Source organism: Zootoca vivipara, chromosome 4 (genome assembly GCF_963506605.1).
Source record: "Zootoca vivipara chromosome 4, rZooViv1.1, whole genome shotgun sequence".
In the NCBI taxonomy this organism is placed as follows: Eukaryota; Metazoa; Chordata; class Lepidosauria; order Squamata; family Lacertidae; genus Zootoca; species Zootoca vivipara.
In genome coordinates, this window is record NC_083279.1 from 84,398,623 (window position 1) to 84,422,863 (window position 24,241).

Consider the following 24,241-nt stretch of genomic DNA (forward strand, 5'->3'; position numbering starts at 1 on the left):
ATGTTCAGTCTTCACCTTGCCCTGCCCCAATGTTCTTTGGACTTCTGCAAGGGCCATGCTAACGATGCTCCAGGGAGTTCTGGAAAGACTTGAGAAGTTACCATATATACCAAGGCAGACCAAGGGACCATCTAGCTCAAGGTTAACCAACATTGAGAACCTCCAGATATTTTGGACTACGTCTTCCATCATCCCTGACTATTAGCCATGTCGCCTTGGGCTGATGGGAGTTGTAGTCCAATGCATCAGGAGAGCACCAGATTGGCCAACTCCTCAGCTAATTCATTAAAATCCGCACTGCCGGGGCAGTGGCTTTCTGGGGTCTGAAGCCATTTCAGACCCTGCCTGGTGGTGGAATCTGGGTCCTCATTGCACAGCACGACCATCACTGAGCTACAGCCCATCCCTTATTCACGTGAATTAAAGAGCAGCTGAGAAATGATCACTCGGTATGAGGTTTCTTAGTGGCCTAATCTTTCCTGCCCTTTAACATAAACAGGAGGTTTTATGATGCTGACTTTCTGAAACCTTCCCCAGCCATTCAGCCTTTGCTTAGGAAACTGGTGTTTATCTTTGCCTTTTGTCTGCTTGGGTCTGTTCAAAACTTGTGGGGGGGGAAAGGTCACAGGGAGTTCAGTCCTGCACAGCAGTTAAACACTCCTATTTTTGCAGCAGTTCCTCAAGCAGGGCTGTCAGAAATGGTTTGTTTTATTTTCAAAGCTTTGACACTTTATTTTCAAAGCTTTCAACATTCATATGAGTGGGAAGGAAATTCACTTTGTTCCAGTTACGACGAACGTTTCTATAGCTAAATATGTTATGCATTCTAGCTGTAAGGGACTAAAGTCATCCAAGCTCTGATTATATATCCACATACCAACTCTTGAAACACCCAAGAGGCTTCTGGTTCCTGCATTCCAGCCCATTCCCTGCCAAAATGCTCAACATTCTGCTCAAAATCAAAAGGCTGAGACTGGGAAGTGTTGCAAATTCATGTTTATAAATGTGCATACTGTATTTTCAATCCTCCACATGTGGGGGAAATGTGCCCCTTGTATGGATAGTGTCATAAAGTGGTGGTGTTGGACATAGCTGTCTGCTGGGTGGAAGCTCTTGTGTTTATTGTTCTTGATGGAGAAAAGCCAATGTAGGCTGCACAAGGAAAACACAAATGCAAACTATATTCCATTGAGACCAGACATGGAATATTTGATAGAAATTAACCAGGAACAAATAATCACCAAATGCACAGGCAATACCTGAAAACCAAGTTTATCTACTGAGGCAGTTTTCCAAGATAGTGATGTTATTACTCGGATTGTCACTTGCTCTGAGTTACACAGACGCCTTCAAGATTTGGAGCTGAATGGCTGAATGAACTGATGTTTCAACAGTGATTCATTTAATTGTTGATGATCTCAATTAAAAGGCTGTGTGTGTTTATAGTGCCAGCATATAGCAGGGAAGTGGAACCACAGGGCAGGGGCAGGGACAAAAGTTTTGCCCTCTTTTGCACCTTTTACATGTTTTGGTCTGGCTAGAATGTGTGATGCCTCTTGCCAGTCTACACAGAGCAAGGTGGAGGTTGAGAAACCACTGACATTTGCATGGTTGGAATATAGGTAAAAGTGACATCCATTGCTCCACCCACTTCCATCTCTTGCTTGAGCCACCAGTGGCATGAAGCATTTGAAATGCTGCCCATGACGTAATGCAGACCCTGGGATGAAAAGCAGTTCAAAACATAAGTTGTATTTAGAAACATCAAAATAGTTTTCCCTTTTAATATATTTAAGCTTCTAACATCACAAAATCCTCATATATGAAGATACATCTTCCATTAGGGCAGATTCTGCTAGGCGATGAACCAGTTTAACAAGAACACACACCCTGTTAATATGCAACATGGGCTGTAGGTGCATATATTCCTCTTAGTTTCTCTGTGGCTCTAATGCAATCACAGCTAATAGGGATGCAAATATTATTGACACGTATGCAGAAAAGTATGTTTGCTTACGTTTTGACACAGCCAATAAGAATGACGAAGGCAACAAGTTTTTTTCGGAGGCTTAAAATTGAGACCATAGAGGGGGACACACACAGAGGCAACAACTGTTAAAGTTGTTAGAACAACCTCTTTTGACTGGAAATAGTGGAGGGAGAGGAGCAACCAAATAAGATTTGGTCTCATAGTAGCAGAACCAACTCTCCCTCTGCTGCAACAAAGTATAATGGAAGGCAGCTAAAATATTACAATATCTAGTGCTCCCCAAACAAGTCTAGGAGTGTCCAAAGTCCAAACACTTAAATTACTGTTTCCAAACACACACACACACCCCACACCCCAATTTGTTACATGGAGCAGGCTCTAAACTGGAACCACATAGGGTGTGGTAAGAAGGGAAAGCAGCTACAGCAGTAAGATGAGGAACAAACAAGGAATTATTTAGTTTCTGACACCCTGATGCAGCGCCTCATTTAATTTTTTTAAATTTGTCACAGGATCTAGCACTGTTAGGTGCTTAAGAAACATTTTAAGAAGTTCATCAAAAAGTTCAGAGTTAGAATCATTTGTTGCCTTTAAAGTTGTCCTTATGCACTGCTAGCTACTTGCTCGTGTCCTTTACGTTTTGACCAGCCTGGGCCAGAAGCCTCAGCAACTCTAAATTCCTCAAGCAATAATTGTCACACACAATGCCACTGTTTATACGTATGAGCAAGAGCCCAATGTAGCATACATGACATTATAAAATCCTTTGGAGCCGTTCCAATTTTTCACTCACATTGCACATGGAGTGCTATTGGACTCATGTCGTTTGTGGGCTTCCAATAGGCATCTGGCTGCCCAGTCAAGAGCACAATTATTGGAGTAGCTCGTCATTTATCCAGCAAGACTTAAAATATATTCTACACACACACACACACAAAATCTCACACATCTTCCCAGGAGACAGAAGCGGGTTTAATTGATGCAGTACTTGGTCATGACTGCTTACATCTGAATCCTGCTACTGTTTGACTGCGATTTCCAGCATTACTGCTTTCTTGGTAGTGGCACCCACCCACCAGATATCACAAAGATAAGACAACTACACAACTTTCTGAAGGCAGCCCCGTATTGACAAAGGTTTTTAATGTCTAATGTTTAGCTGTTTTTAAGTTGAAAGCCACCCAGAGGGGCTGGATATAAATACCATTATTATTATTCAGTGTTGGCTGGGGCTGATGGGAGTTTTGAGTCCAGAAGCTGCAGAACCACAGGTTTGCTGGCCCTAGCGTATATTATGGTTATTACATTGAGATTATCCTCACTTAGGGACCTGAAAGATGGGTCACTTGCTGTCTCAACTTAACACAGTGTTATAACTAGATGGGGATTCAAATTGGGCAAGCCAAATGCATTATCTACTACATTGGCTATCAATTACTCCGCCACCCGGGGGGGGGGGGGGTGATGCTAGAAAAACTCAGGCTGCTTCTAAGTAAGAATGTTTATTAGGACAAAGATGTAAAGCTATTAAGTGAATTTTATTATTGAGGAGCACAATTCCAACAATATTGGAAGGTCTATATGGCCACTAGAAGGCAAATGTCTGAAATCAAGAGAACACAAGGGTGAGAGCACTGTAGTGACTAGCTACTGTTTAACTTTAAACACAAGTATTTGGGAGCTGCATCCTTACTTAAGATTTTAAAAACACATGTACAGATCTGTAATACGGACAGGCATTTGTATGTGAAATCAAACCTCTCCACCTGCACCCAAAAGCATGAATGGGACGTACCAGTATCTAAAAGGTTTTTTCTTCCCTTTAATTACTGTAATGGAGCAAGGCTGAAAATGAGGCTGAAAATAAATTCCAACAGTGTTCCTTAAATAACTTTTACTATTAAGTTTATTTCACAAAGAATTTTTTAACATTATAGGATCATATATAAAGCAACGTAGCATAAGCCTTTTGCACTGCACCTTGGTGGTATATAATTTGTCCTATGACCAACTCAAGCAATTCCTGCATAGGTGCTTCAATGACCAAACTTTTGCTCATAATTCAGTTAGTTATCAGGGATGGGGAACCTGCAACTTCCTGGGAGCCATTAGACGCCAGCTCCCCACTCACAGCCAGCAGGGCCTATGGCTAAGGTTAATGGGAGCTGCGCTAAAACAACATATGGTAAAGCTTCAGGTTCCTCAAATGTGGTCTATATAGAATACATTTTAGACTAACCAGTTATACGTGTTAGAAAGCTTCCCAATAGGTTAACAAATAATCAACAGCTACTTTTGTGAACCACAAACTGTAACACACCCTGCAAGGTTGCTCACCCCCATCTTTAGTAACATTTGGTTCCAAGGCACTATGGAGCTAGACTGGATTAGCAATCCATTCATTTGAGACACAATAACTGTGAGGATCTTGCTGATGAAACTCATTTTATGCCCTTCATGAAAGAAATGTCCGCACTGTACCCTTGATTGTCCCTCTGCATATAGGGCATTTTCTAAGGGAAGGGGCACATTCTTTACACACAACTAAGTGGCCACATGGGATGAAGACAATGGACACTTCCTTGTCCATGCAAACTTTGCATGTTCTCTCTTCTTGCAATCGTCTCAGCTGTTCTTCCATGGGCAGGCCTGCAGGGGAGAAAATGTGTTATATATGTTCTGAACTGCTATATTTTACAATACAAAGAAATACCACGGTTTCCAAGCCTCTCCCACTCCACCCCCAAAACTCCCTTTTCTTTTTCTGCATCCACCAATACATGTTGGAGTTATTCTAACTGATGAAGAGACTTCAAAAATCAGAGCTACTATATATAGTTTTCCTGGTGTATATGCCCAAAGGTATACCCATTCAGAAACTGCTCGCAAAAATGAGTCAAAAAGCAAATGGGAAGGTGTGCTTCATGATACTATTCTCGCAACAAATGTGAAGGTGGCATTTCCTATAGGGGAAAAAGGTGGAGGCTCCAGATAACAAACTACCAGGGATGTGCAGAAGGCAAGTTTCCATTTCATTCTTGTTACAAGACGACTGGAATTTACTCACAATCATGGCACCTGCCCAGACTTCTTAAACTGTGATTTCAAACTGCAGAAGTAGGAAAACGTTTATACAGTGGAACCTTGGTTTTCGAACATCTCAGAAGTCAAACGTTTTGGGTTTCGAACGCCGAAAACCCGGAAGTAACTGCTTCAGTTTTTGAATGCTTTTCAGAAGCCGAATGTGCCATGCGGCTTCCATATTGAGTTTTCCGGACGTAAATGCTTCCGGAAATGCATGCTTCAGTTTTCAAACATTTCAGAAGTCGAACTGTCTTCTGGAACAGATTGCATTCGAAAACAGAGGTACCACTGTATATGGTGCTTCTTTATACCAAGTATCTGAAACTCATTAAAATGCGAGTTTTAAAATTTATTTTTATAAGCAATCCATATTATTTCAAATGGTGCCCAATGCTATTTTAGTGAATTCAGTTTTTACCTGAAACATCTTCTGTCTGAATATAAGGCATTTTCTTCTCCTCTAAAAAAAAATAAAAAAAATAGTTCTGTTCAATAAACTTAAGATTTCCTGCAAGCAATAAGCTGCCATACTAATCGACAGGGTTCTATGATTTCCGGCATACAATACTTAAAGCAAGGCCAATGAACTCTATTACTGCTCTGAATTATAACATGCTAAGGCTGTCATCTCTCATAGAAGTGGCAATTAGATGTTAACCAGCACATTCTTTTCTCACCGAACTCACCAAACAAGTCTTTGTATAAAACAGAATCACACTCTTGTAAACCATTTCTGAATATGTTTGCAGCTGTGTTTCCTTTCACCAAGATGGTATCAATCAGTTCTCTTGCTTGCAGTGGTGTCTGTGTTTTTTGTTTAATAACATGGTATTCAACTTCAGTTATTACTTTGGATGTTAATAAACTTTCAAGGATAGGAAGCACACATGTCAAGCGCTGAAACAATGCATTTCGGTTCTTTCTGATTAAGGACAGATCTAAAACATAAATAATGAAAAATGATTATAGTTCAATTTGTTTAGCATTGGAAGATTTAAGGAGAAATTTTGAAATCACAAGAGGGTGGGGGAGAATGGAATTAAAAATAATTTATGCTTCTGAAACAAGTTTAGGTATGATAAAGAAAATACAACATTTCAACGTTCACAAAGCCTGCAGGTCTTCCTCCCCAGCCTTCCCTCACCTGAAAAAAGAATGTCCCAAAAGATTGGAAGAAAGTTGAATTATGCTTTAAGAACAATTTTCTTATGTGTTAACTTAGCATATAGAAGAGTATACTGTCTGGGTGTACTGATAAAATGGATTGGGAGTGAATGCGGACAAAGCATTTGCATTGTATCATATTTACCTAGCTAGCCTATTTTGGACCAACTGAAGTTTCCAGGCCATTTTAAAAGGCAGCCCCACATTTAATAAATTACAATAATCCAACTATGAGGTTACCAGAGCATGGATAACTGTAGCAAGGTTCTATCCAAATAGGGCTGACACTGGCAAATCAGTGAAAAGGCACTCCAAGAGCACTTCAAGTTATGAGTCTGCTTCTTTACGGTTAGTACAATGCCATCCAAAGACTGATCACTACCTAATTGGGGAAACCAACCACCAAACAACAGTACCTCCAACTTGCCTGAACTGAGTTTCATTTAGGTCCTATGCAGAAACACTGATGGAACTGGATATACCGTATTTTTCCGTGTATTGGACGAGATTTTTCGACTCAAAAATCACATAAAAAAACTGGGGTCGTCCAATACATGGATAGTGGCATGGCGGGGGGGGGGGGAGAGAAGCGGCACACCGCCAGCCATTCGGTTGGCAGGAGTGCAGCTTCCCTCGATGCCGCAGAGAGCGGGGAGCGATCTGAGGGGTGTTTCCTGTCCACAGCTGGGGGGGGGGGAGGGGGAGAAACTGTGTGCCGCCAGACAGCTCTCTGACGTGCGTGCAAATTCACCTGATGCCGCTGCGTGGCAGCATCGGGAGAGATTGCGCTCCTGCAAACCGGATGGCTGGAGGGAGCACAAATTCACCCAATGCTGTTGTGCATGGGAAACAATCTAGGGAGTGTTTCCTGCCCACAGCCGTGTGTGGGGAGAGGCTCAACAACTTTGGGTCATCTCCCCTCATTTTCTTTAAATTTAGTCTCCCAAAATTGGGGGGGGGGGTTTCCTTATACAAGGGGGCGTCTTATAGATGGAAAAGTACGGTATTTAGCCCAGAGGTTGACAGGAGAAACAGTAACACAATTCAATACCTGATGGATTGTCATCCAGCAACCCTAGATGGCAGGACTAGATCTAATGAAAGCAATTTGATAATGGAATCCTTGAGGGCTGTGGGCTCTTCCCTTCTGGGAGTCTTCCAAGTGGAAGCTGGGAAGCCATATTTCAAGGATGATTATGAAGAGAATGAAGCAACATACCAGATTCTATCACTAGAGCTTTTTACATACCTGATGTCACTTCCTCTGCTTGCACCACCTTCTCTTCTTCATTCATCTCATCTCCTGCAGCAATGAGGTCGGACACAAGATCATTTACAGATTTATAATTCTCTCCGGTTGTTAATATTTTACTCTGAACAGTCTGCTTGACTAGTCTTTTGCTGAATCCCATCTCCAAGGCAGCTTCAACCACTGGGGTTTTCATCATGATTGCATCTTCTGAAGCATTCTCACCAGGATCAAAATGAATAACTGCTCAGAGAAAAATTCATGGCATTGCTCATTAGATCCATATGGCTTTTGAAGAATATGCTTACAATTTAAATTAAAACAGAGAATAAGATCATGTCTACATCAGGTTCCATGTCTAACATTGAAAAGATCTTTGCTTTACTCTTATACAAATTAGCTTTTTCACACAAGCTGCTTATGGATGTGAATATATTAAACTGTCTTATACTAAGTCAGACCATGGATATATTTAGATTAGCAGTGACTGAGAACAGAAATCAAAAATCTCAGCAAAGGCTTTTCTGAATTTTACTATCAGCGACCCTTTTGACTAAACATACCAGGGACTGAATCTGGAACTGTAGGCACACAAAGAATGTGCTCACCTACAAAGCAATGAGACCCCCCCTTCAGAAACGTACAGACCTATATCTTGCTGTAATAGGCAAGAACCAGCCTGTTTCTACTCCATAAGTAGAATCACTAACCAACTTACTTGGTAGGATGTTTGCAAGTACAGCAGCTGATATAGGAACTATGCTTGACAGCAACACTAATTAATTCATTAGCTGTATTTGGAAAAGCAGCTTTTTAAAGTCCAGAGCAAGCTATCAAACAAATATTTCTAGCCTCTATTATACAGTCTCCATAAGCGATCTTGGCTTTCTCCAACTTAGGTCAGATCAATTCACAGGATGATACCTAATGTTGATCATATTCAAGTCCATTGATTTCAGTGGGTTTACCCTGAGTGTAACTTATTTGGATCACCCACAGTAATTTCAAAGCTATCCACAATAATTTTTTGCACCACTAGGGGGCCGCTATGAAAATGTTGAGAGAGGTTTTGCCAGCAATCTCAATGAAGACCTTAAGAAGAAAACGACAGTCTTCTCTGAGTGTGCATTTTCAGGAACTGCTCATTGAGTTTGGGGTTTTTTTAAAAAGTGTTTGCCATTGCTGCTGTTCTCATTTTTTGCAGTTATTTATTATACTTGTTGTAAGCTACTCTTAAAGGTCCAATTACAGGTGGAAGAGCAGGAAAAGTTATTCACTATGTTCTTGCCAAGTTGTGGCAAGATATGAACTGATTAATAATAATAATAATAATAATAATAATAATTTATTATTTATACCCCGCCCATCTGGCTCGGTTTCTCCAGCCACTCTGGGCAGCTTCCAACAGAATACTGTATTAAAAACAGTGCATCAACATTCCACTTAGTAAGCAATGCAATGCAAATGAGAATAGGACAAACAGAAGTCTCCTCATTTTGAGAGTACAATACCAAGTGACAAAAAGTTATAAGTTGCTTTGTACGACACAATACTTCTAGCTAATTGATTAAAACCTGATGGTGTTATGTGTTTTTGGTATTCCCTATTTAACAAACAGTGCTTTCATATTCCAAGTATCCATACCAACTTAAATGTCTTGTAGAAAATACTTACTTGGATCAACATTTTCATCCACTGGTGTATCTGAAGTGGATAACAGCTACAAAACACAGAAAGTGTGTTTTAAAATGAATTTAATTTTTGTGTATCAAAACAGCAGTGAATACAAGAAGTTTGCCAAAATTTAAACCACTTAAACAGTCACCCTAAACATCTGCATGCACTCTGTCCTGAACACCACACCAATGTTCTTGTTAGACACTTTGAGGGCTGAACTGTTGCTGTCACAATATATTGTCACTGCTTGTGGCTCCTATATGCAATTTTGTTAGCTGCAGTGAGCACAGTAATAAATCACACGTCAAGCAGTTTGCTCAACTAGCCACTTAGTCACTCAAACTATCTTAGGAAACCATCACAGTTGCCTTGTGAAATTGACGAGTTTCTACTGAATCATAGAAAACTAAGGTGCTCTCTAAAAGACCACACCCTTTGCCCTTGTCATTTAATCAAGTTACATGGTACAAGTCACACCTTTATTTGTAGCCACTTTCAGCATGCCTAACACTTGGTTGGCTTTTATGTGATTAGGGCTGGGGTCGGCAACCCGCGGCTCCGGAGCCGCATGCGGCTCCTTAACAGCTTTGCCGTGGCTCCGGGGGCGCTGCGCTGGCCAGCCCGCCCGCCGCCCGGTGCTCTGTCCGCCTCGCGCTCTGGCTTTTCTTGAGCGCGAGGCTAACTGCCGTTCTAAGTGAGAAAGCGTGAGCCAGGCAGCTCTCTGCCCCTGCCTGGCTCACACAGCCTCTTTAACCCTATCGGGGCTTCCCACTCGCCGGCTCCGAAATGGTGGACTTGCCGAGGCTGGAAGAGTTGGGTGGCGGAGGCACGGATAGCCCAGCCCTGATGGGGTTAAAGAGACACGCTTGCTGGGAAAGAGAGAGACAGGCGCGGCTGCGAGAAAGGGCAGCTTTTGAGGAGCCGCTGAAATGGTGTTGCTGCTGCTGCTGCTGCTGCCGCCTCTCCTGCTCGGGAGGCGGAGGTGGGGACGAGCGGGAGAGGTGTGTAAGGGGTGGGGGCTTGTCTCTTTCCTAGGAGGGAAAGAGGGATAGGAGGGTGGTCGAGTGCTCTTGGTTCGCTTTACGTATTTATGAGTTCTGTGTAGCAGAGGGGAGCTGGCACTGGAATTTTGTGAATCGGTTAAAATCTCAATTTTATATTAATTGTTAAAGTAAAGCCTCCTTGCTGGCTGCTTTTTGTTGATCAGTCCATTGTAACATCAGCGGGTTTGGAATGCACACCTATTGTCTTATCTGATCTCTCCCAATTGAGAGTGTCAATTGAAAGTGTAAACCCATAGCACCTTTGAAGTCCGGAGCTGAAAAAGGGGTTTCCTCAGTCTTAGAGTCCCATATGTTACTCATTCATAAAATGTATAAGGTCCTTTTTCCTCCCCCCTTTTGATGACAGGACGGAGGAAATAACAATTAAATGTTGGGGTGTTTTGACCTTTTGTTTGAATGATAAAAAAGTGGTTTCCTTTAACAAGATCTACCATTTGAAGTGTATTTCACAGGATGCAAGGCTGTTTTCCAATCCAAACCTGATAGTGACTTTTCTCTTTTATTTTCTCTTTCCACCCCTTTCCCCATGCTTCTCTCTCTTTCCCCACACTCCTCCTCCCCCCAAATTCCTTTTAGGATTTTCAGTTTTCGCCTCACTCCCCCCCCTCACGGTGTTTCCCTATCAAACTGGTCCTCCTTTTCTTCTATCCCCCATCCTCATTGCATCCTTCTTCTCTCTGCCCCCCTTTGCCACACACACACACACACACACACACAGAGAGAGAGAGAGAGAGAGAGAGAGAGAGAGAGAGAGAGAGAGAGAGAGACTTTGTTTGTCCCCCTGCCCCCTTTCCTCGCATGTCAGAACTGGAGCTTGAATAAGTTCTTCTTTCTGCTCTGCTACAATATAAACCTACCCTTCACATTCTTGAGCACTGTTCTTTCATTCACCCCCCTTTTTTGCTTGCTTCTGTTCTATAGCTGCAATATCAGCTCTCTCCCCCTTCAATATATACTTCAATACAATAAATCTCTTGCTGATTGGTGCTGATTCAAAGTCTCTTGGAGGGCACCAGGTTGACAAAGGCTGCTTTACACAGCTGTGACAGTATTAATGCAACAGGATTTTAAAAATAAAAGGGGGGGAGGTTCACAACTCAGTGGTAGAACACATGCTTTGTACACAGAAAGTCCCAGGTTCAGTCAGAATCATAGATGGCACGACTATAGAATCATAGAGTTGGAAGGGACCCTGAAGACATCTAGTCCAACCCCCTGCAATGCAGGAATTCAGAGACCACTCAGATAACTTTTTTAAAAAATGTGGATCTTGAATTGAAGTTGTGCCCTGCAAAGTAACACTTACCATACATCTTGCATTGCTAGTCTTTCCAGCCTGAATTTGTAATAGCAAATATCTGCCTCTCATCTCAGCTTGCCATGCAGCTGATGAAATGGTTCATGAAAGCCACAGTCTTGTGGTACTTTAACGACTACCAGTGCATGTATAGATTTGCTTCTCTAAAAAATTTTGTTTATGATTTTTGTTTTACAGTAATTTATTTTTATATAAGTACGGTAGTTCTTAACTTTTTTGTTTCTCACATTGAGGAGCTTGTTTTGAAGCTGAAAAGCAGGCTATAAAACAATTAAAAATAAGAAAAACCTCAGGTGTGAAAATATGCAGTGTTATGTTTGTTTTAAATGTTGCAATGGTTTTGCGGCTCCCAGTTTTTTTTTCCCCTTCAGAAGCGGGTCCAAGTGGCTCGTTTTGTCTTAAAGGTTGCAGACCCCTGGATTAGGGGGAAGAAATTAAAATTAAAGGTTCTTCTAGAGAGCTTAGTTTGAAAGTGTCCAACTTAAAAATCTATGAGGTATTACACAAGAATACTGCTGAAATGAGAGCAAAGTAGTCGTTTGAATACCTGTTCAAGAAGATGGGGGAATCTTACTTGAATCTGATGGACAAACTCTTGTCCTTTCATATGCCGCAGGTACTCACATCTAGAAGATAAAATGCAGTGTTTCAATTCTAATATACAGATTGTACATTGCTCCAGATCAGGCATCCCCAAACTGCGGCCCTCCAGATGTTTTGGCCTACAACTCCCATGATCCCTAGCTAACAGGACCAGTGGTCGGGGAAGATGGGAATTGTAGTCCAAAACATCGGGAGGGCCGAAGTTTGGGGATGCCTGCTCCAGATACATGCAGACTGAAGTGCCTCAGATAAGCCGTATGCATGCCCAGTTCTAAATGTTCACTTTCAAAGTGGAGTTTGTAATCTGGCATGGCAACTCCTCCAGATACATAACATACTAACAGAGAATCTGCTCCGTTTAAACCAAGGTCGGTCAACCTATGACCCAAAGGTCACATGCAGCCCTCAATCTAATTTCATGTGGGTAGGGGAAAGTCTGGATGGAATAAGCAGAGGAAATATGGAGGGAGAAATGAGAAGGGTGCAGAGAAAGCCTTCTGAGAACGATCAGTTCAGTCCCCTGCAAAAACTATCTAGTCACTCCCTGGCAGCCCACTTGGCAGGGGGGAAAAGAGAATAGAATATAGTCTGCTCACTGTTAGCATTTGCCCCCAACAGATTGCCCCAAGGGCAGTACAACTCTCAGCAGGAAAAACAACAACACTCCTCTTAAAATAGATCTCTTTGGGATACTAGTTTTGCCTTTCAGTTCCAAATATATTAAGATTAGGACCATAATTGCTACTATTTCAAAGATGTTTAGATGTACCTTGGAAACCATTTAGCATGTTCTACCCATGGATCATCCCCCGACTCCCAACACCTGAGTCCACCATCACAGCAGAAACATTTAACATCATCATTGCGACCTGAAGAGGGGAGGGGAAAAACAGTTTATATAATATTTTTTAAGATACATTCAGCAGTCACTGATTAAACAGTTCAAAAAAATTAAATAGAGTCGAAGTGACCAAAAATAGGCAGCTTTCTTACCCACATAATAGAAGCCGGCATCCGCAAGCCGCGGTGGCTGAACTGGAACTGCAGCTGGCCAGCTTTTGAAAGTGCTGAGGCGCATTACGTAGGTTTGCATGCTCATATTGGAGACTGTGAAACTGGTCTGGTCACGCATTTGTTCCACAAAAGGGCAATTTGGAAAGTGCCTCCGATGTTCCGACATGGCATTATCCTTAGGCTCCCAGTTGCTCAGTTGACCACCACAGGCAAAACAAGCCACCCTGTCCACAGGCCCAATGTAATAAAATCCAGCTTTTGCCAAAGAAGATGGTGACAGAAATGTCAGTGGCCATGACTCAAAAGTGTGCAGTCTGACTTCTTCTGTGCTCATTGCATAATTGACTGTTTTAGGTCTCAAATGGGACAAGTCTTCAACTGCCCTGGATGTGACTGGATCAGGAGGAAAGCTTGAAAAGCTTCCACTGATATAACCAATTTGATCCATATTTGCTGCTGGTGTCGGGGAATGTGAAGAAGAAAGGCCAAAGGCAGTTGGAGGTGAAAAGGCAGAATTAAATGATGAACCAAGATTGTTCAATGGAGTCAAACTCTTAACAAAGTTGCAACTAGGGTAGAGTTGCTTATGCTTGTCCAGAGCCTTGTCACCATTTTTCCAGTTATCCAACATCAAGCCACAACTAAAACATTTTACTTTGTCTTTCACACCAGTGTAATAGAAACCAGCACGGGCGAGACTCCTTTCAGATACAGGTACATTCCGAGGGAAAGTCGAAAAGGTAGACATCCTGTAGAGTTCACATGACAGATCGTACGTCAGTTCACTTACATCACTGCTATTCCTCAGTTTGGACGGGAATGAATCATATATGTTCATGACGATGAAATAAGATAGGAGAATGGGACGAGTCTGAAGCCTGGGAGATAGTTTTGTGCAAATCTGATTAACTTCCAGGCCATAATAAAATAAAAACCTGAAAGCAAAACATTGCATGCAATTTCTTTATAAAGTATCTCTTTCATTCAATACTTTCATCTTTCTGGCTAAACATTTGTTCTCTTTTTCAAAATGCACACTTCCTTAGAACACTGAAGTTCCTTCTTCCTTACAAGTGCTAATGTTCCCCTTCTTATAATGGAAGAAGCGAGGAAGCCTTAAAAATAAAGCGTCATGAGGAAAACTCAATATTCAGCCCCATAGCCTATAAACTTGGACATGAGTCCCACCCAAATCAAAGAAAGTCCAAATAAAGTAACTTAGCGCCAGGCTGCAGCATTAGTTTCCAAATCCTGTTACTATGTAGAAAATAATAGTGCAGAAATGTAGGGTATTAAGGAAAAGTGGAATCTGTAGTTGGCTACATACGCTTAGAAACCTTTTCCCCTTAAAAATCAGATTAAACCAGGAATGTATGGGTTGTACCCAACTAAGTTTTACTTAGAGTAGACCCACTGAAATGAGTGGATGCAAATCTCCACTGATTTCAGTGGTTCTACTCTGAATATGACAAATATAGGATGCCACCCTGTGTTTTGAAACTTTAGTACATAAATACATCTGCTCCCTCTTAAGATTAGTTTAATTCTTGGCAATAAGATATTCAAGGATTTCCCCTCAAATACATCAATGACGTTTTGGAACTATTAAGCTAAGGGTGATCTCTGCCAACCACTATTGCTCTCGCCCTGGACACCAACAAGCTTTAATCAGCCCTGGAACATTTTCTTTCCTTATGTTGTTGCTGAAGTTTAATAGCATAATTTTAACCAGGTTGCTTTAATATTATTAGAAGTTTATTGTGTTTAACATAATTATATTGCTTAGGAGAGGAAAAATGAAACGTCAGATGAAGAGCTGTATAGAAATTTAATAAATAATAATAATACTCATTAGCTAAAATATTTAGGCAAGTCATGTTTACTGAGCAGTAGATGCTCTCCTTAATAAAAGCAAAAATAATTTTAGTATTTATGCACAAAACTATCTCCCAGACTTCAGACTCAAGTCCCTTTTAAGGGGCTTAGGCAGCCATATTACAATATTGGGTCCACAAGGAGAAACAGTAAATGTAATGTGTGATAAACACAAGGTTACCAAGACCTGCATGAAGAGAAAAAGATATATGAGCTTCTTTTAAAAAGTTACAGTATACTGTGTGTGTACACAGTTGTAAAGCACTACAAATATTTAATGGCAATAAACTTCACTTCACAGTTATATTTTTAGCCAGTCTAATAACCTGTCTATGCCAACTGTTAGAATGGACTGGTGTTGAACTGAAGCCAATTTAGCCCACAAAGCATCATTTGTGCCTATACTGAAAGACCATAAAGGAATCAGTGTTGACACCACTGATGTAGAGTTGAGCAGTTCAGGTTAGCTGCAAATCTCTCAGAATGGCACTGGGGGGGGGGAATCAACTGTACACAAGAGGCCATGTATGAAGGCTCCCATAAGTTGATATTCACCTGCACATAGGAAGCATTCATATCTGCCAATCTGTAAGCTTTCTAAGTAGGGATTTTCATGTGGAAAGCAAGGCATCCTCTGAAAGCTTACTGACATTGAGGTCAATGCTTCCAATTGCGCAGTGTATTTAACCATTTCAAAAGTTGTTCTGGAATTGACTGCAGATTACTACAGGTATTATTATACCAAAATTATTTTGGTTCACAGTGCTTTGGTCACAATCAATCAATACTTTTCAGAATTCCATCTAGTTCTCTTTTGCATGCTAGAGCATATAGTACAAAATTATGCATTTGATTGTGCTTAACATGTGACTTTTTATACACAGACTTTCCATCTAGGAAAGTGCCTGTGCTGCATGATGTATCATACACCACCATGGAGTGAACACATGCATATTTATATCCAGGGCAAAAAGAGATCTCAAGTTCACAGTTCTTCAGAACTCAGAAAATAGCATTTCTGAAGTATGGGAACACAGAAAACTAATGAGTTAATTAGAAAACTAAACAATCTGTTTAGTAGTATCTAAATGAGCTAGCAGCCGTAATATTAAGTGCATCTCAGCTACTGCCTCTTTGGAGGAGCTAAAGCATATTTTAAGTGCCTGATGTAGGAAGGCATCCATAATACTCAAGTCTTGCACTTCTACACTTTCTGAGTAATTAGCAAATCATTTTAACATAACAATACACCATTAGCTGTCAGCAGGGATCAATTTTTCCCTATGACAGACAACTCTAAGATTATGTCAGACTTTCAAAAAATAAATGGCACTTTGGATTTTTAGCATCTTCAAATAAAGTTATTTTTTTTATTTCCTATGAATCTGTCTGTGGTAGTCTAGATAAAATTCCATACTCAAATGTATTAAATTACAGACCCTTATTAGCCTATTCCATTATTTGACACCATAAGGCTAGCACATGTACTGTGGCATAACCTTTCATACATACATCAGATGTTTGAAGAGCCAACTTCAGAGGATAGGTATATAAAGCACAGAGTATGTGAAGAAAAAAAGGTATATTAAAAATCAAACAAGGTGAGGTCAAAAAGAGAAAAGTTACAAGGGATGATTTACAGAATACAAAATGAGATCTAGACATAAACAATAAAAGATCCAGAATGTCTAAATCAGTGATGAGCTGACAGTAAAAGATGAACAGCACACATTAATACCCACAGTGGGGCTTACAATAACAGAGATATGGCAAGTCTATCAAGTAACCCTGGCTGTGCTACAAGTACATACCTATGTGCCTATAATGTGCCTATAGTATCCTACTATTCTACCTCTGGGTATAGGGTGGTATCTAAATTCAATAAATAAATAAAATAAAATTTTAAGACGTTTAAGTATACTCAGCTGAACTAAAATGGAGCAGCAGTCTAGGATATAAAAGAGCACCTATTTATTAGACTTGCGCTGCAGGATTGCAAAATAACAGTGTAGTCCACATAGGTCAAAGGAACATCAAACAAAAGGATCAAAGGTCTGGTGTGAGCAAATGGAAAACTACAAGTGTGAGGCCATTACAGGAGGAATGAATAAAATGTCAATAGACTGTGCTAGATGACAATGAGGAGAAACAATAGTTACATTCCAAAAGTAATAACTAAAGGGAACAGTGGAATCAAAGTACCAGCAAAGTTTAGTAGGTTTAGTAGCAGTTGTTAAAGCAGGATGGAAATGAAGTGATAAGGTACCCATCATCTACTGCTATCTTCATGTCCTGCTCTGACCACTGGAAGAGCATCTGGCTGGCTGCTGTTATAAACAGAATGCTGAACTTTGATAGACCCAGAGTCTGAAGTGCTTGGTCATCCCTTGATTTTATCAGTTGCTCCCATCAGCTGATAATGTGAACATGTGGCTCTGATATAGGCTGCATACCACTCTATTTAGCATTAGCACATCAATTTCTTTTCATCTCTGAATCCAGCTGTCACATCAATATTAGTCTCCAATTTATGTCTTCCACTTTCATGTCCCATTCCTAGTAATTCTCCCTAGTCTACACAGAAACATAAAACCGCATTCAAACTGTTCTAGGAAACTCTGCAGTTCCTAGGAAGGTTATCATTAACTGCAGACAAACTTCTCAGAAAAGAAACTTGACCACATCTAACTAGCATTTTCCTGCAATGTACAGCAACTGCAGGAAGAGAGGCTATGTCCTAAGACCGTAGCCTTCAAATGACTGCCCAATTGCTAATAATCTCATTCTGTTTGTACACTGCTTTGAGGGGGGGAGGGCTTTTTAAACAATATAGCAGCATATAAATTATATTAAATATAAAAATAAATAAATGTTCAAGTTAATTTTGTAAGCTAACTTTGAGGTGACTCAACAAAATAGTAAGCTCAGCCCTTACATAATATGCTTACTCACCTTTAACCTGCTGTGCTCTATGAGGCTTTGCTCAATGGGCAGAGTGAAGACTGCAGTCCCGCTCCCTCTTTCTCTCTCTCCATCAACTGCCGTGCAATGCCGATTTGTCAACTTTGTGGCTAAGCTGTGCTGCTTTTATTTCGCACACACACCCCAAAAATGCACGCCACGCCTGTTTTGATCGCGGCACTTACGAGTCCTCCTCCTACGAGCCTAAAGTTTCAACTCCCCGCCCGGTTTAAATCGCGATGGTTGGCAGTGGCCCGATTTTTTTTTTTTAATTCGCTTACGAACGTTTTAAGCAGCTGCGTGTGTGTGTTAAAAGTAAAACTGCTAACCGCCGAGTCCATCGCCTTAATTCTTTTTGCAAAAGGCTTTGAGGTTCCTCCGTTTAAAGCTCAAGCGGCACAAAGAGATACAGTATAGGCATTGTTCTGCAATTAAATCGAATTTCGCATTTTTAAGCCCTGGGACCGTCGCGTGAATGAAGGGCGAGCTACAGATGATGATGATGATGATAGTAGTAGTAGTAATGTATAGTTATAACAATATTATAATAATAATAACAGCACTAGTACCGGTATACTATTATACAGCAATATTATTAGTATGTTGTTATACAGCAATATTACTAGTATATTGTTATACAGAAATAACGTATAAAAGTAATAATAAAAATGATAGCAGCAGCAGTAACAAAGTGTAAAACACACACACACATACCCCACAAACGCCCTCCAGCAGCGGCGGCACAATAAGGCCCGACCCCGACCCCTCGGCTCCACTTACCGCCAGGCCCTCCCAGGCGGACTTGGAAGTCTCCGCCGGCCGCCTCCCGGCCCCTATATACCGGGGGAGGGTGGGAAAGGGAAGTTCACGAAACAAGAGAAGCGGAAAGAACCAGGAGACCGAACGGGGCCCGCCCCAAAGGAGGGAGGGGAAATAACTCGAGAACGGAAATTCCTGTCATCAATCGCGATGTCCTCCTCCTCCACAGGCCTCGGGTTTCTTCCACAAACGGAAAGAGGGCAAAAGCCCCTCGCAGCAGAACTAGCCGGGTTCTGCGGCCGTTGCGGCGCATGCGCGGTTAAGCGCCCTGCGCGAGGACGGCCTGTTTTAATAGTTACCCGGATCCGAGGGAGGAGCAATGGCGGCAACAGCGGCGGCGTCCTGGGTCATTGACAGGAGCTGAAGCGACGCCTGCCCGCAGCAGCGTCCCCTCCGGTGGACGTCGGGCCTTTCCACACGACGCTTGGCGGCGGTGTGTGGGGGTTTATTTATTTATTTAGCCTTCACGTTATGTTTTGCTTCGCTTGCTAGTAGTGCCTGAGTGCTGCGGCGTTTGTAACGGGAACGCGGTTTAGGCGAGGAGGCGTTCCGTTTCCGAGGGGAGTCTTTTATTTATCGGAAGCCGTTTAATGGGGGAGCGCTGTCGGGATCGAATGGCCCTCCGCAGAGCCGGCCCAAGACCTTTTGCCACCTGAGGCGGCCTCTTCCGCCCCTCCGCCAGGGAAGAAGCGGGGAGCGGAGATGGACTTCGGGACCCTGCGGACCCTGCCGCCTGAGGCGGTCGCCGCCTCACCTTGTCTCGTGGGTGGGCCGGCCCTGATGCCCAGTCACGTTTAAAGACAATAGAAGCCATAGTAAGGAAGGGGAAAGCAGTTGATGTTGCCCATCATGAGTGAGCAGCTGGACGGCAGACTCCGCAGCCAATGCAGCTTACACAATTCCCCCTCCGTGGTGAGATATACCCTGCTTCTCTGTAGATTGCAGTTGCTATTTCTGCATTTCTGTCTAGACATAGAGGAATACAGGAAGCTGCCTTGTACAGTGTCAGACCTGTTGAGCATAGCTGCCAAGTTATCCCCTTTTTTAAGGGAAATTCCCTTATGCTGAATAGGCTTCCTCGCGAGAAAAGGGAAAACTTGGCAGCTATGCTGTTGAGGCATCTAACTCAGGGTCGTTCTGCATTACTGGCAACTGCTTTCCCCTTGGGGTTTCAGGCAAGGGGACATTCCCAGCCTTGCTTTGGAGTTTCTGCGTGCAAAGCAGATGCTCTGCCCCTGAGCTGTGGCCTTTCCAAAATGTATAATGTGGAAGTCTTTTCCACTTTCTTTTGGTCATAGGTTTCCTCTTTTTTGTGTGTGTACCGGTAGTTCGAGGCTGAATTCCAGTATTATCAGGATGAGGAATCTGTGGCCCTCCAGAGTCAGTTGAATTGGGAGCATTACCTTCAGGCTGCAAGGCTTAGTGGTCAGGAATGATGGGATTTAAGAGTCCAGCAACATCTGTTGGGACACAAATTCCTCACCCTAAGTGCATCTGGTCCCATTGAAAGCAGGGTGGTTTACTTCTGAATAGACATACAGTACATAATTGCACTGTAATTCTTTTGGGGGGAAGGGAGGTGTATGTGTGCTAAATTATGGTTGGCAATGCACAGGGGAGGACCGCAGGTTGTTATGAGAGGCAAGAAAAACAAATACAGTGTAACACTCTTGCACCTGTCCAATTTTCCCTTCCCCTTCAGAGATTCAAAGTATATTTTATTAATTAAGGCTAACTGCGCTCAACCTTGGTGAGTGTAAACCCCTACTGAGTAAGCATGCATAGGATTGGGCTATCCGATTCTCAAAGTGAAGGACAAGACTCAAGAGTGGACACTTGCAGGGATGAAGTGGGAGGTGATCTGCTGCTTTTAGGAGATAAGGAAGCAGTTGGCCTAGTCATGTAGCGTCATCCTGCTAATGGTGCAAGGGTCTTTCTGGAACCTAGAATCCCCTGCACACTGCAATCAGCCTTCCTGCTATTCTGTCGGCAGCCTTGAAGCAAGGTCATTGCTCTGTGTGGGTTGCAAAACTCTTTGCCAAGTTGCAGCATACCTGAAAAAACAGTTGCCTGAATTCTATATATGCCCAAATGCATGAGGTTTACATATGAAGACATGTGCAGTTGTTAATTTTGTGTGTCCGTGGCATAACTGGAGGAAGGAGAGGCAGGGGGAGGACTCTATGGATGTAATGCTCCTAGGCAACAGTGATTATGTACATGGACGGGATAGCTCAACCTTGACAGGTGCAACCTGTGTATTTCTTGGTGCAGTTCAAAAATCTGTAGTTGTAAATCATTGTAATAACAAGATAGTCATTACAATATTTTTTATTTATTCTGTGCTCAAAGACATTTCATTATCAATAATCCCAACAACCTTGTAATGTACAGTAGGCCAGCGTTACTGTCTGCATGTTATAGATGGGATGGGGCTTACAGTGAAAAAGTGGCTTACATATGGCTGCACAGTGAGTTCATGTGAAATTTTCCTTTCAGAAAATTTCCAGTACTGTATGGGAAAAGAAACTGAGAAGATTTCGGGTGCATACTGTACAGTGAAAATCTGTCACTGCTACATAGTAATAACAAGGAATGGGGGGGGAATTCAATTGATCATAGAAAGTAAACACCATTATTTCTTTTAAATCAATGCAAATTAATCTTGTACCAGCTTGGCAGTATTTGCCAAGGACATTAGGTACTTTTTGTCTAGGGGAAACCCAGCTGAACTATATTTTCACTTCACATGACCTTTTACGAAAGGGGGAATTCCACTCGCTGAATTATTTCCTGTGTGTCATGCCCTTCTGGCAGACAGCCAGGTTTGCGTTTTCTCTTTTACAATGCTGAAGATTTGTTTGAAATGACATACAAAAAGATTGTATTGACTACCAAAAGTTACTTTTTAATAAAATTCTGGACTCTCCCCAGTTTTCCCTTATCCCTTTGGTTTCACAATCATTTTTTCTTCCTTCAGTATCTGACTTCATGTGCCTTCAGTTTTATATGTTTATCTTTGTATTGAGAAATGTTTTTTTTTGTTGTTTCTGACTATCGGTCGAATAAAGTATATTGATTGATTGATTGATTGATTGATTGACTTCATGGGGTTTTATATTCAACAGTGAAAAGTATATTTAAGAGCTCTCATGCTAGTTGCAAATTATTGTTTATTTCAATTTCATACTTCCCCTTTATAAGGCCCAAGAGTGGGTTACAGTAATTTTAAAATGCAGTATTTTAATTGCTGCTGCTGTTGTTGTTATTTATGTTTTTTTACTATCCTTCAAATTTTAATGCATCTATAGGATGTGGTCTGAGATAAATCACCCATTTCTCAGCCCATATTGCCAGGAAGCCTAGGAGAGGGAAAAGAGAGTTTTGCTGCCATGTAGTGAACTTTAATCCTTCTGGCACAGTGTCAGTCCTTATTGCCCCCCCCCCAAAAAAAAAACCCACAAGGAAAATTTTGATCAACAATAAACCTTTTAATAGGATCACTGTAAAATATCAAAATGACAAATCCAGTAAAATAGAAAAAGCAGTAGATATTTTAGACAAAGTTTCTTTTGCATGTAAGATTTGGGGAAAATTCCATGACAGAGCTCAATGTAGGTAAATGATTATAATTGTGTATTTTTAAAATCATTCAATAGGGTAAGGCACATTTTTAAAAGGCAATGATTCTGTATAGATAATTAAAATCACAATGTAATTTCTTGTATAAATATGTGGCTATTAATCTGACACTGATACTTGAGGCCAAATCCCATCTCTCTTTAAAATACAGACAGTAGGTTTGCCCAACTCAGATGTACCTAAGACATGACTTAAACATTCTTTCATAGATAATGAAGTAGCAGATTTCAAGTGTCTAGCCAATACACTATTTGCAGATTCAAAGGTTTGGAATAAGTGGCCTTTCAAAAGTTTGAAGAGCTTCTTCAGTATTGCCTCATAACGATTTCTGTAAATAATTTACTACTCCGTAGTCCCAGCACCAATAGGGTGCTATTGTAACTGTACCTAAGCCTAAGTACAACTAACCAACCTGGTACCTAGTGCAGCTCTTTCAAGAGTGGTGTAACATGGTCACAGTTATATGCCTCAGTCAGTAGGATAGCTGTTGCATTCTGCACAAGCTGCAGCTTCTAGGACAGCCTCACAGGGTAATCTAGTCCAGAGGTGACCAGTGCATTTCTGTCCAGGGATGATTATAGTTGTGTATCAAAGCAGCCAAGTATGGTAGAAAATGCTCCTTGCCACTGAGGCCACCTCCCGTGGCAATGATGAGTCCAGGAGACCCACACACTATGTACTTGCTCCTTTAGAGAGAAGTGCTGCCCCATTTCTGAAGGAATTGCCCAATTCCTGGTAAGAGAACCACATAACACCGGTCCTAAGAGACCTACATTGGCTCCCAGTACCTTTCCGAGCACAATTCAAAGTGTTGGTGCTGACCTTTAAAGCCCTAAATGGCCTCGGTCCTATATACCTGCAGGAGCGTCTCCACCCCCATCGTCAGTGGTATCAAAAGCTGCTAAGGGAGCAAGCAAAAGCAACAGGGTCAACACATGGTGCTGTACAGAAAAGGAAGAAACAAAGGAAGAGGAAATGTAACTTTTAATGTCATTGCTGTGAGTTCCAGTTAAATGACTGGCAGAAAACCATGCACCCTACATTTCTAGGAAGCAACTTTGTCATTTTATTTATTTGAAATATTTATAAACTCAACATATAGCAGTACTGTATACAACAACAAGAAAATATAAGGCAAAACAAACTGTTTCCAAGGAGGAATTTGATACTATCTGCACACTGATTCATCCTTTTGAGCAGGCATCCCCAAACTTCGTCCCTCCAGATGTTTTGGACTACAATTCCCATCATCCCTGACCACTGGTCCTGTTAGCTAGGGATCATGGGAGTTGTAGGCCAAAACATCTGGAGGGCCGCAGTTTGGGGATGCCTGCTTTTGAGAAAGCTCGCAGAAATAGAACTTTTAGCATCCAGTGGAAGGTCTACTGTGTTGGAAATTGTCTAATTTCAAAATGCTCTGTGTTTCACAATGCAGGTGCCACTGAACTGAAGGCGCAACCACCATGGATTGAACCTCTGGCACAGCACAAGAAAGACCTCCTTAGATGACCACGGTAAACAGGCAGGCATAGAAGGGGTAAAGCAATCTCACATCCTGGTCCCAAGTTATGTAGGGCTTTATACATTAGCAGTAAGACCTTACATTTGGTCCAGTAACATAGTGGCAGCTAGTGAAGTTTAGTGCTGATGTTCTGTGTTGACAGACAGCAACCCTGGCTGCAGGGGCAGCCCGAGACCTCACTTATTTCACAAAATCACTAAGGAGGTGCCTGCACATTTTGCCCCCATAAGTTAAGACACTTTTTTTAAAAAAAATGAAA

General features: G+C 41.7%; 1 protein-coding gene and 1 long non-coding RNA gene across 11 annotated transcripts; one reads left to right on the plus strand and one right to left on the minus strand.

The window, feature by feature from the left end:
* Positions 1-3,878: 3,878 nt before the first annotated feature.
* Positions 3,879-18,963, minus strand: BIRC2 (baculoviral IAP repeat containing 2). Of its 10 annotated transcripts, none has more exons than XM_035115020.2 (9): positions 18,780-18,963; positions 13,143-14,041; positions 12,919-13,018; positions 12,094-12,172; positions 9,162-9,207; positions 7,488-7,730; positions 5,761-6,012; positions 5,493-5,534; positions 3,879-4,639 (listed from the first exon to the last, which is right to left on the minus strand). In XM_035115020.2, the coding sequence occupies exons 2-9, from the start codon at positions 13,999-14,001 to the stop codon at positions 4,446-4,448; spliced, it is 1,815 nt and encodes a 604-aa protein (XP_034970911.1). In that variant the 5' UTR covers positions 14,002-14,041; positions 18,780-18,963; the 3' UTR covers positions 3,879-4,445. The 10 variants fall into 10 exon arrangements, with proteins under 10 accessions (XP_034970911.1, XP_034970910.1, XP_034970903.1 ...); XM_035115019.2 differs by having other exon boundaries at positions 13,143-14,098; positions 18,780-18,962; XM_035115012.2 differs by having other exon boundaries at positions 13,143-15,225; positions 18,780-18,962.
* Positions 18,964-19,063: 100 nt separating this feature from the next.
* On the plus strand, positions 19,064-24,241 carry LOC132592014 (uncharacterized). Its single transcript, XR_009557513.1, has 2 exons — positions 19,064-19,730; positions 23,896-24,241. It is a non-coding gene; the product is annotated as an uncharacterized LOC132592014 (long non-coding RNA).

Bases quoted from the DNA above. Each gene is read 5' to 3' on its own strand.
- BIRC2 (XM_035115012.2), bottom strand. From the start codon at position 14,118: ATGCAATGTTTTGCTTTCAGGTTTTTATTTTATTATGGCCTGGAAGTT. The intron at 12,173-12,918 runs GTACATCTAAAC...TTTATCTTCTAG, and splicing joins CATGCTAAATGGTTTCCAAG to ATGTGAGTACCTGCGGCATA. The intron at 9,208-12,093 runs GTATTCAAACGA...TGTGTTTTGTAG, and splicing joins TCCCCCATCTTCTTGAACAG to CTGTTATCCACTTCAGATAC.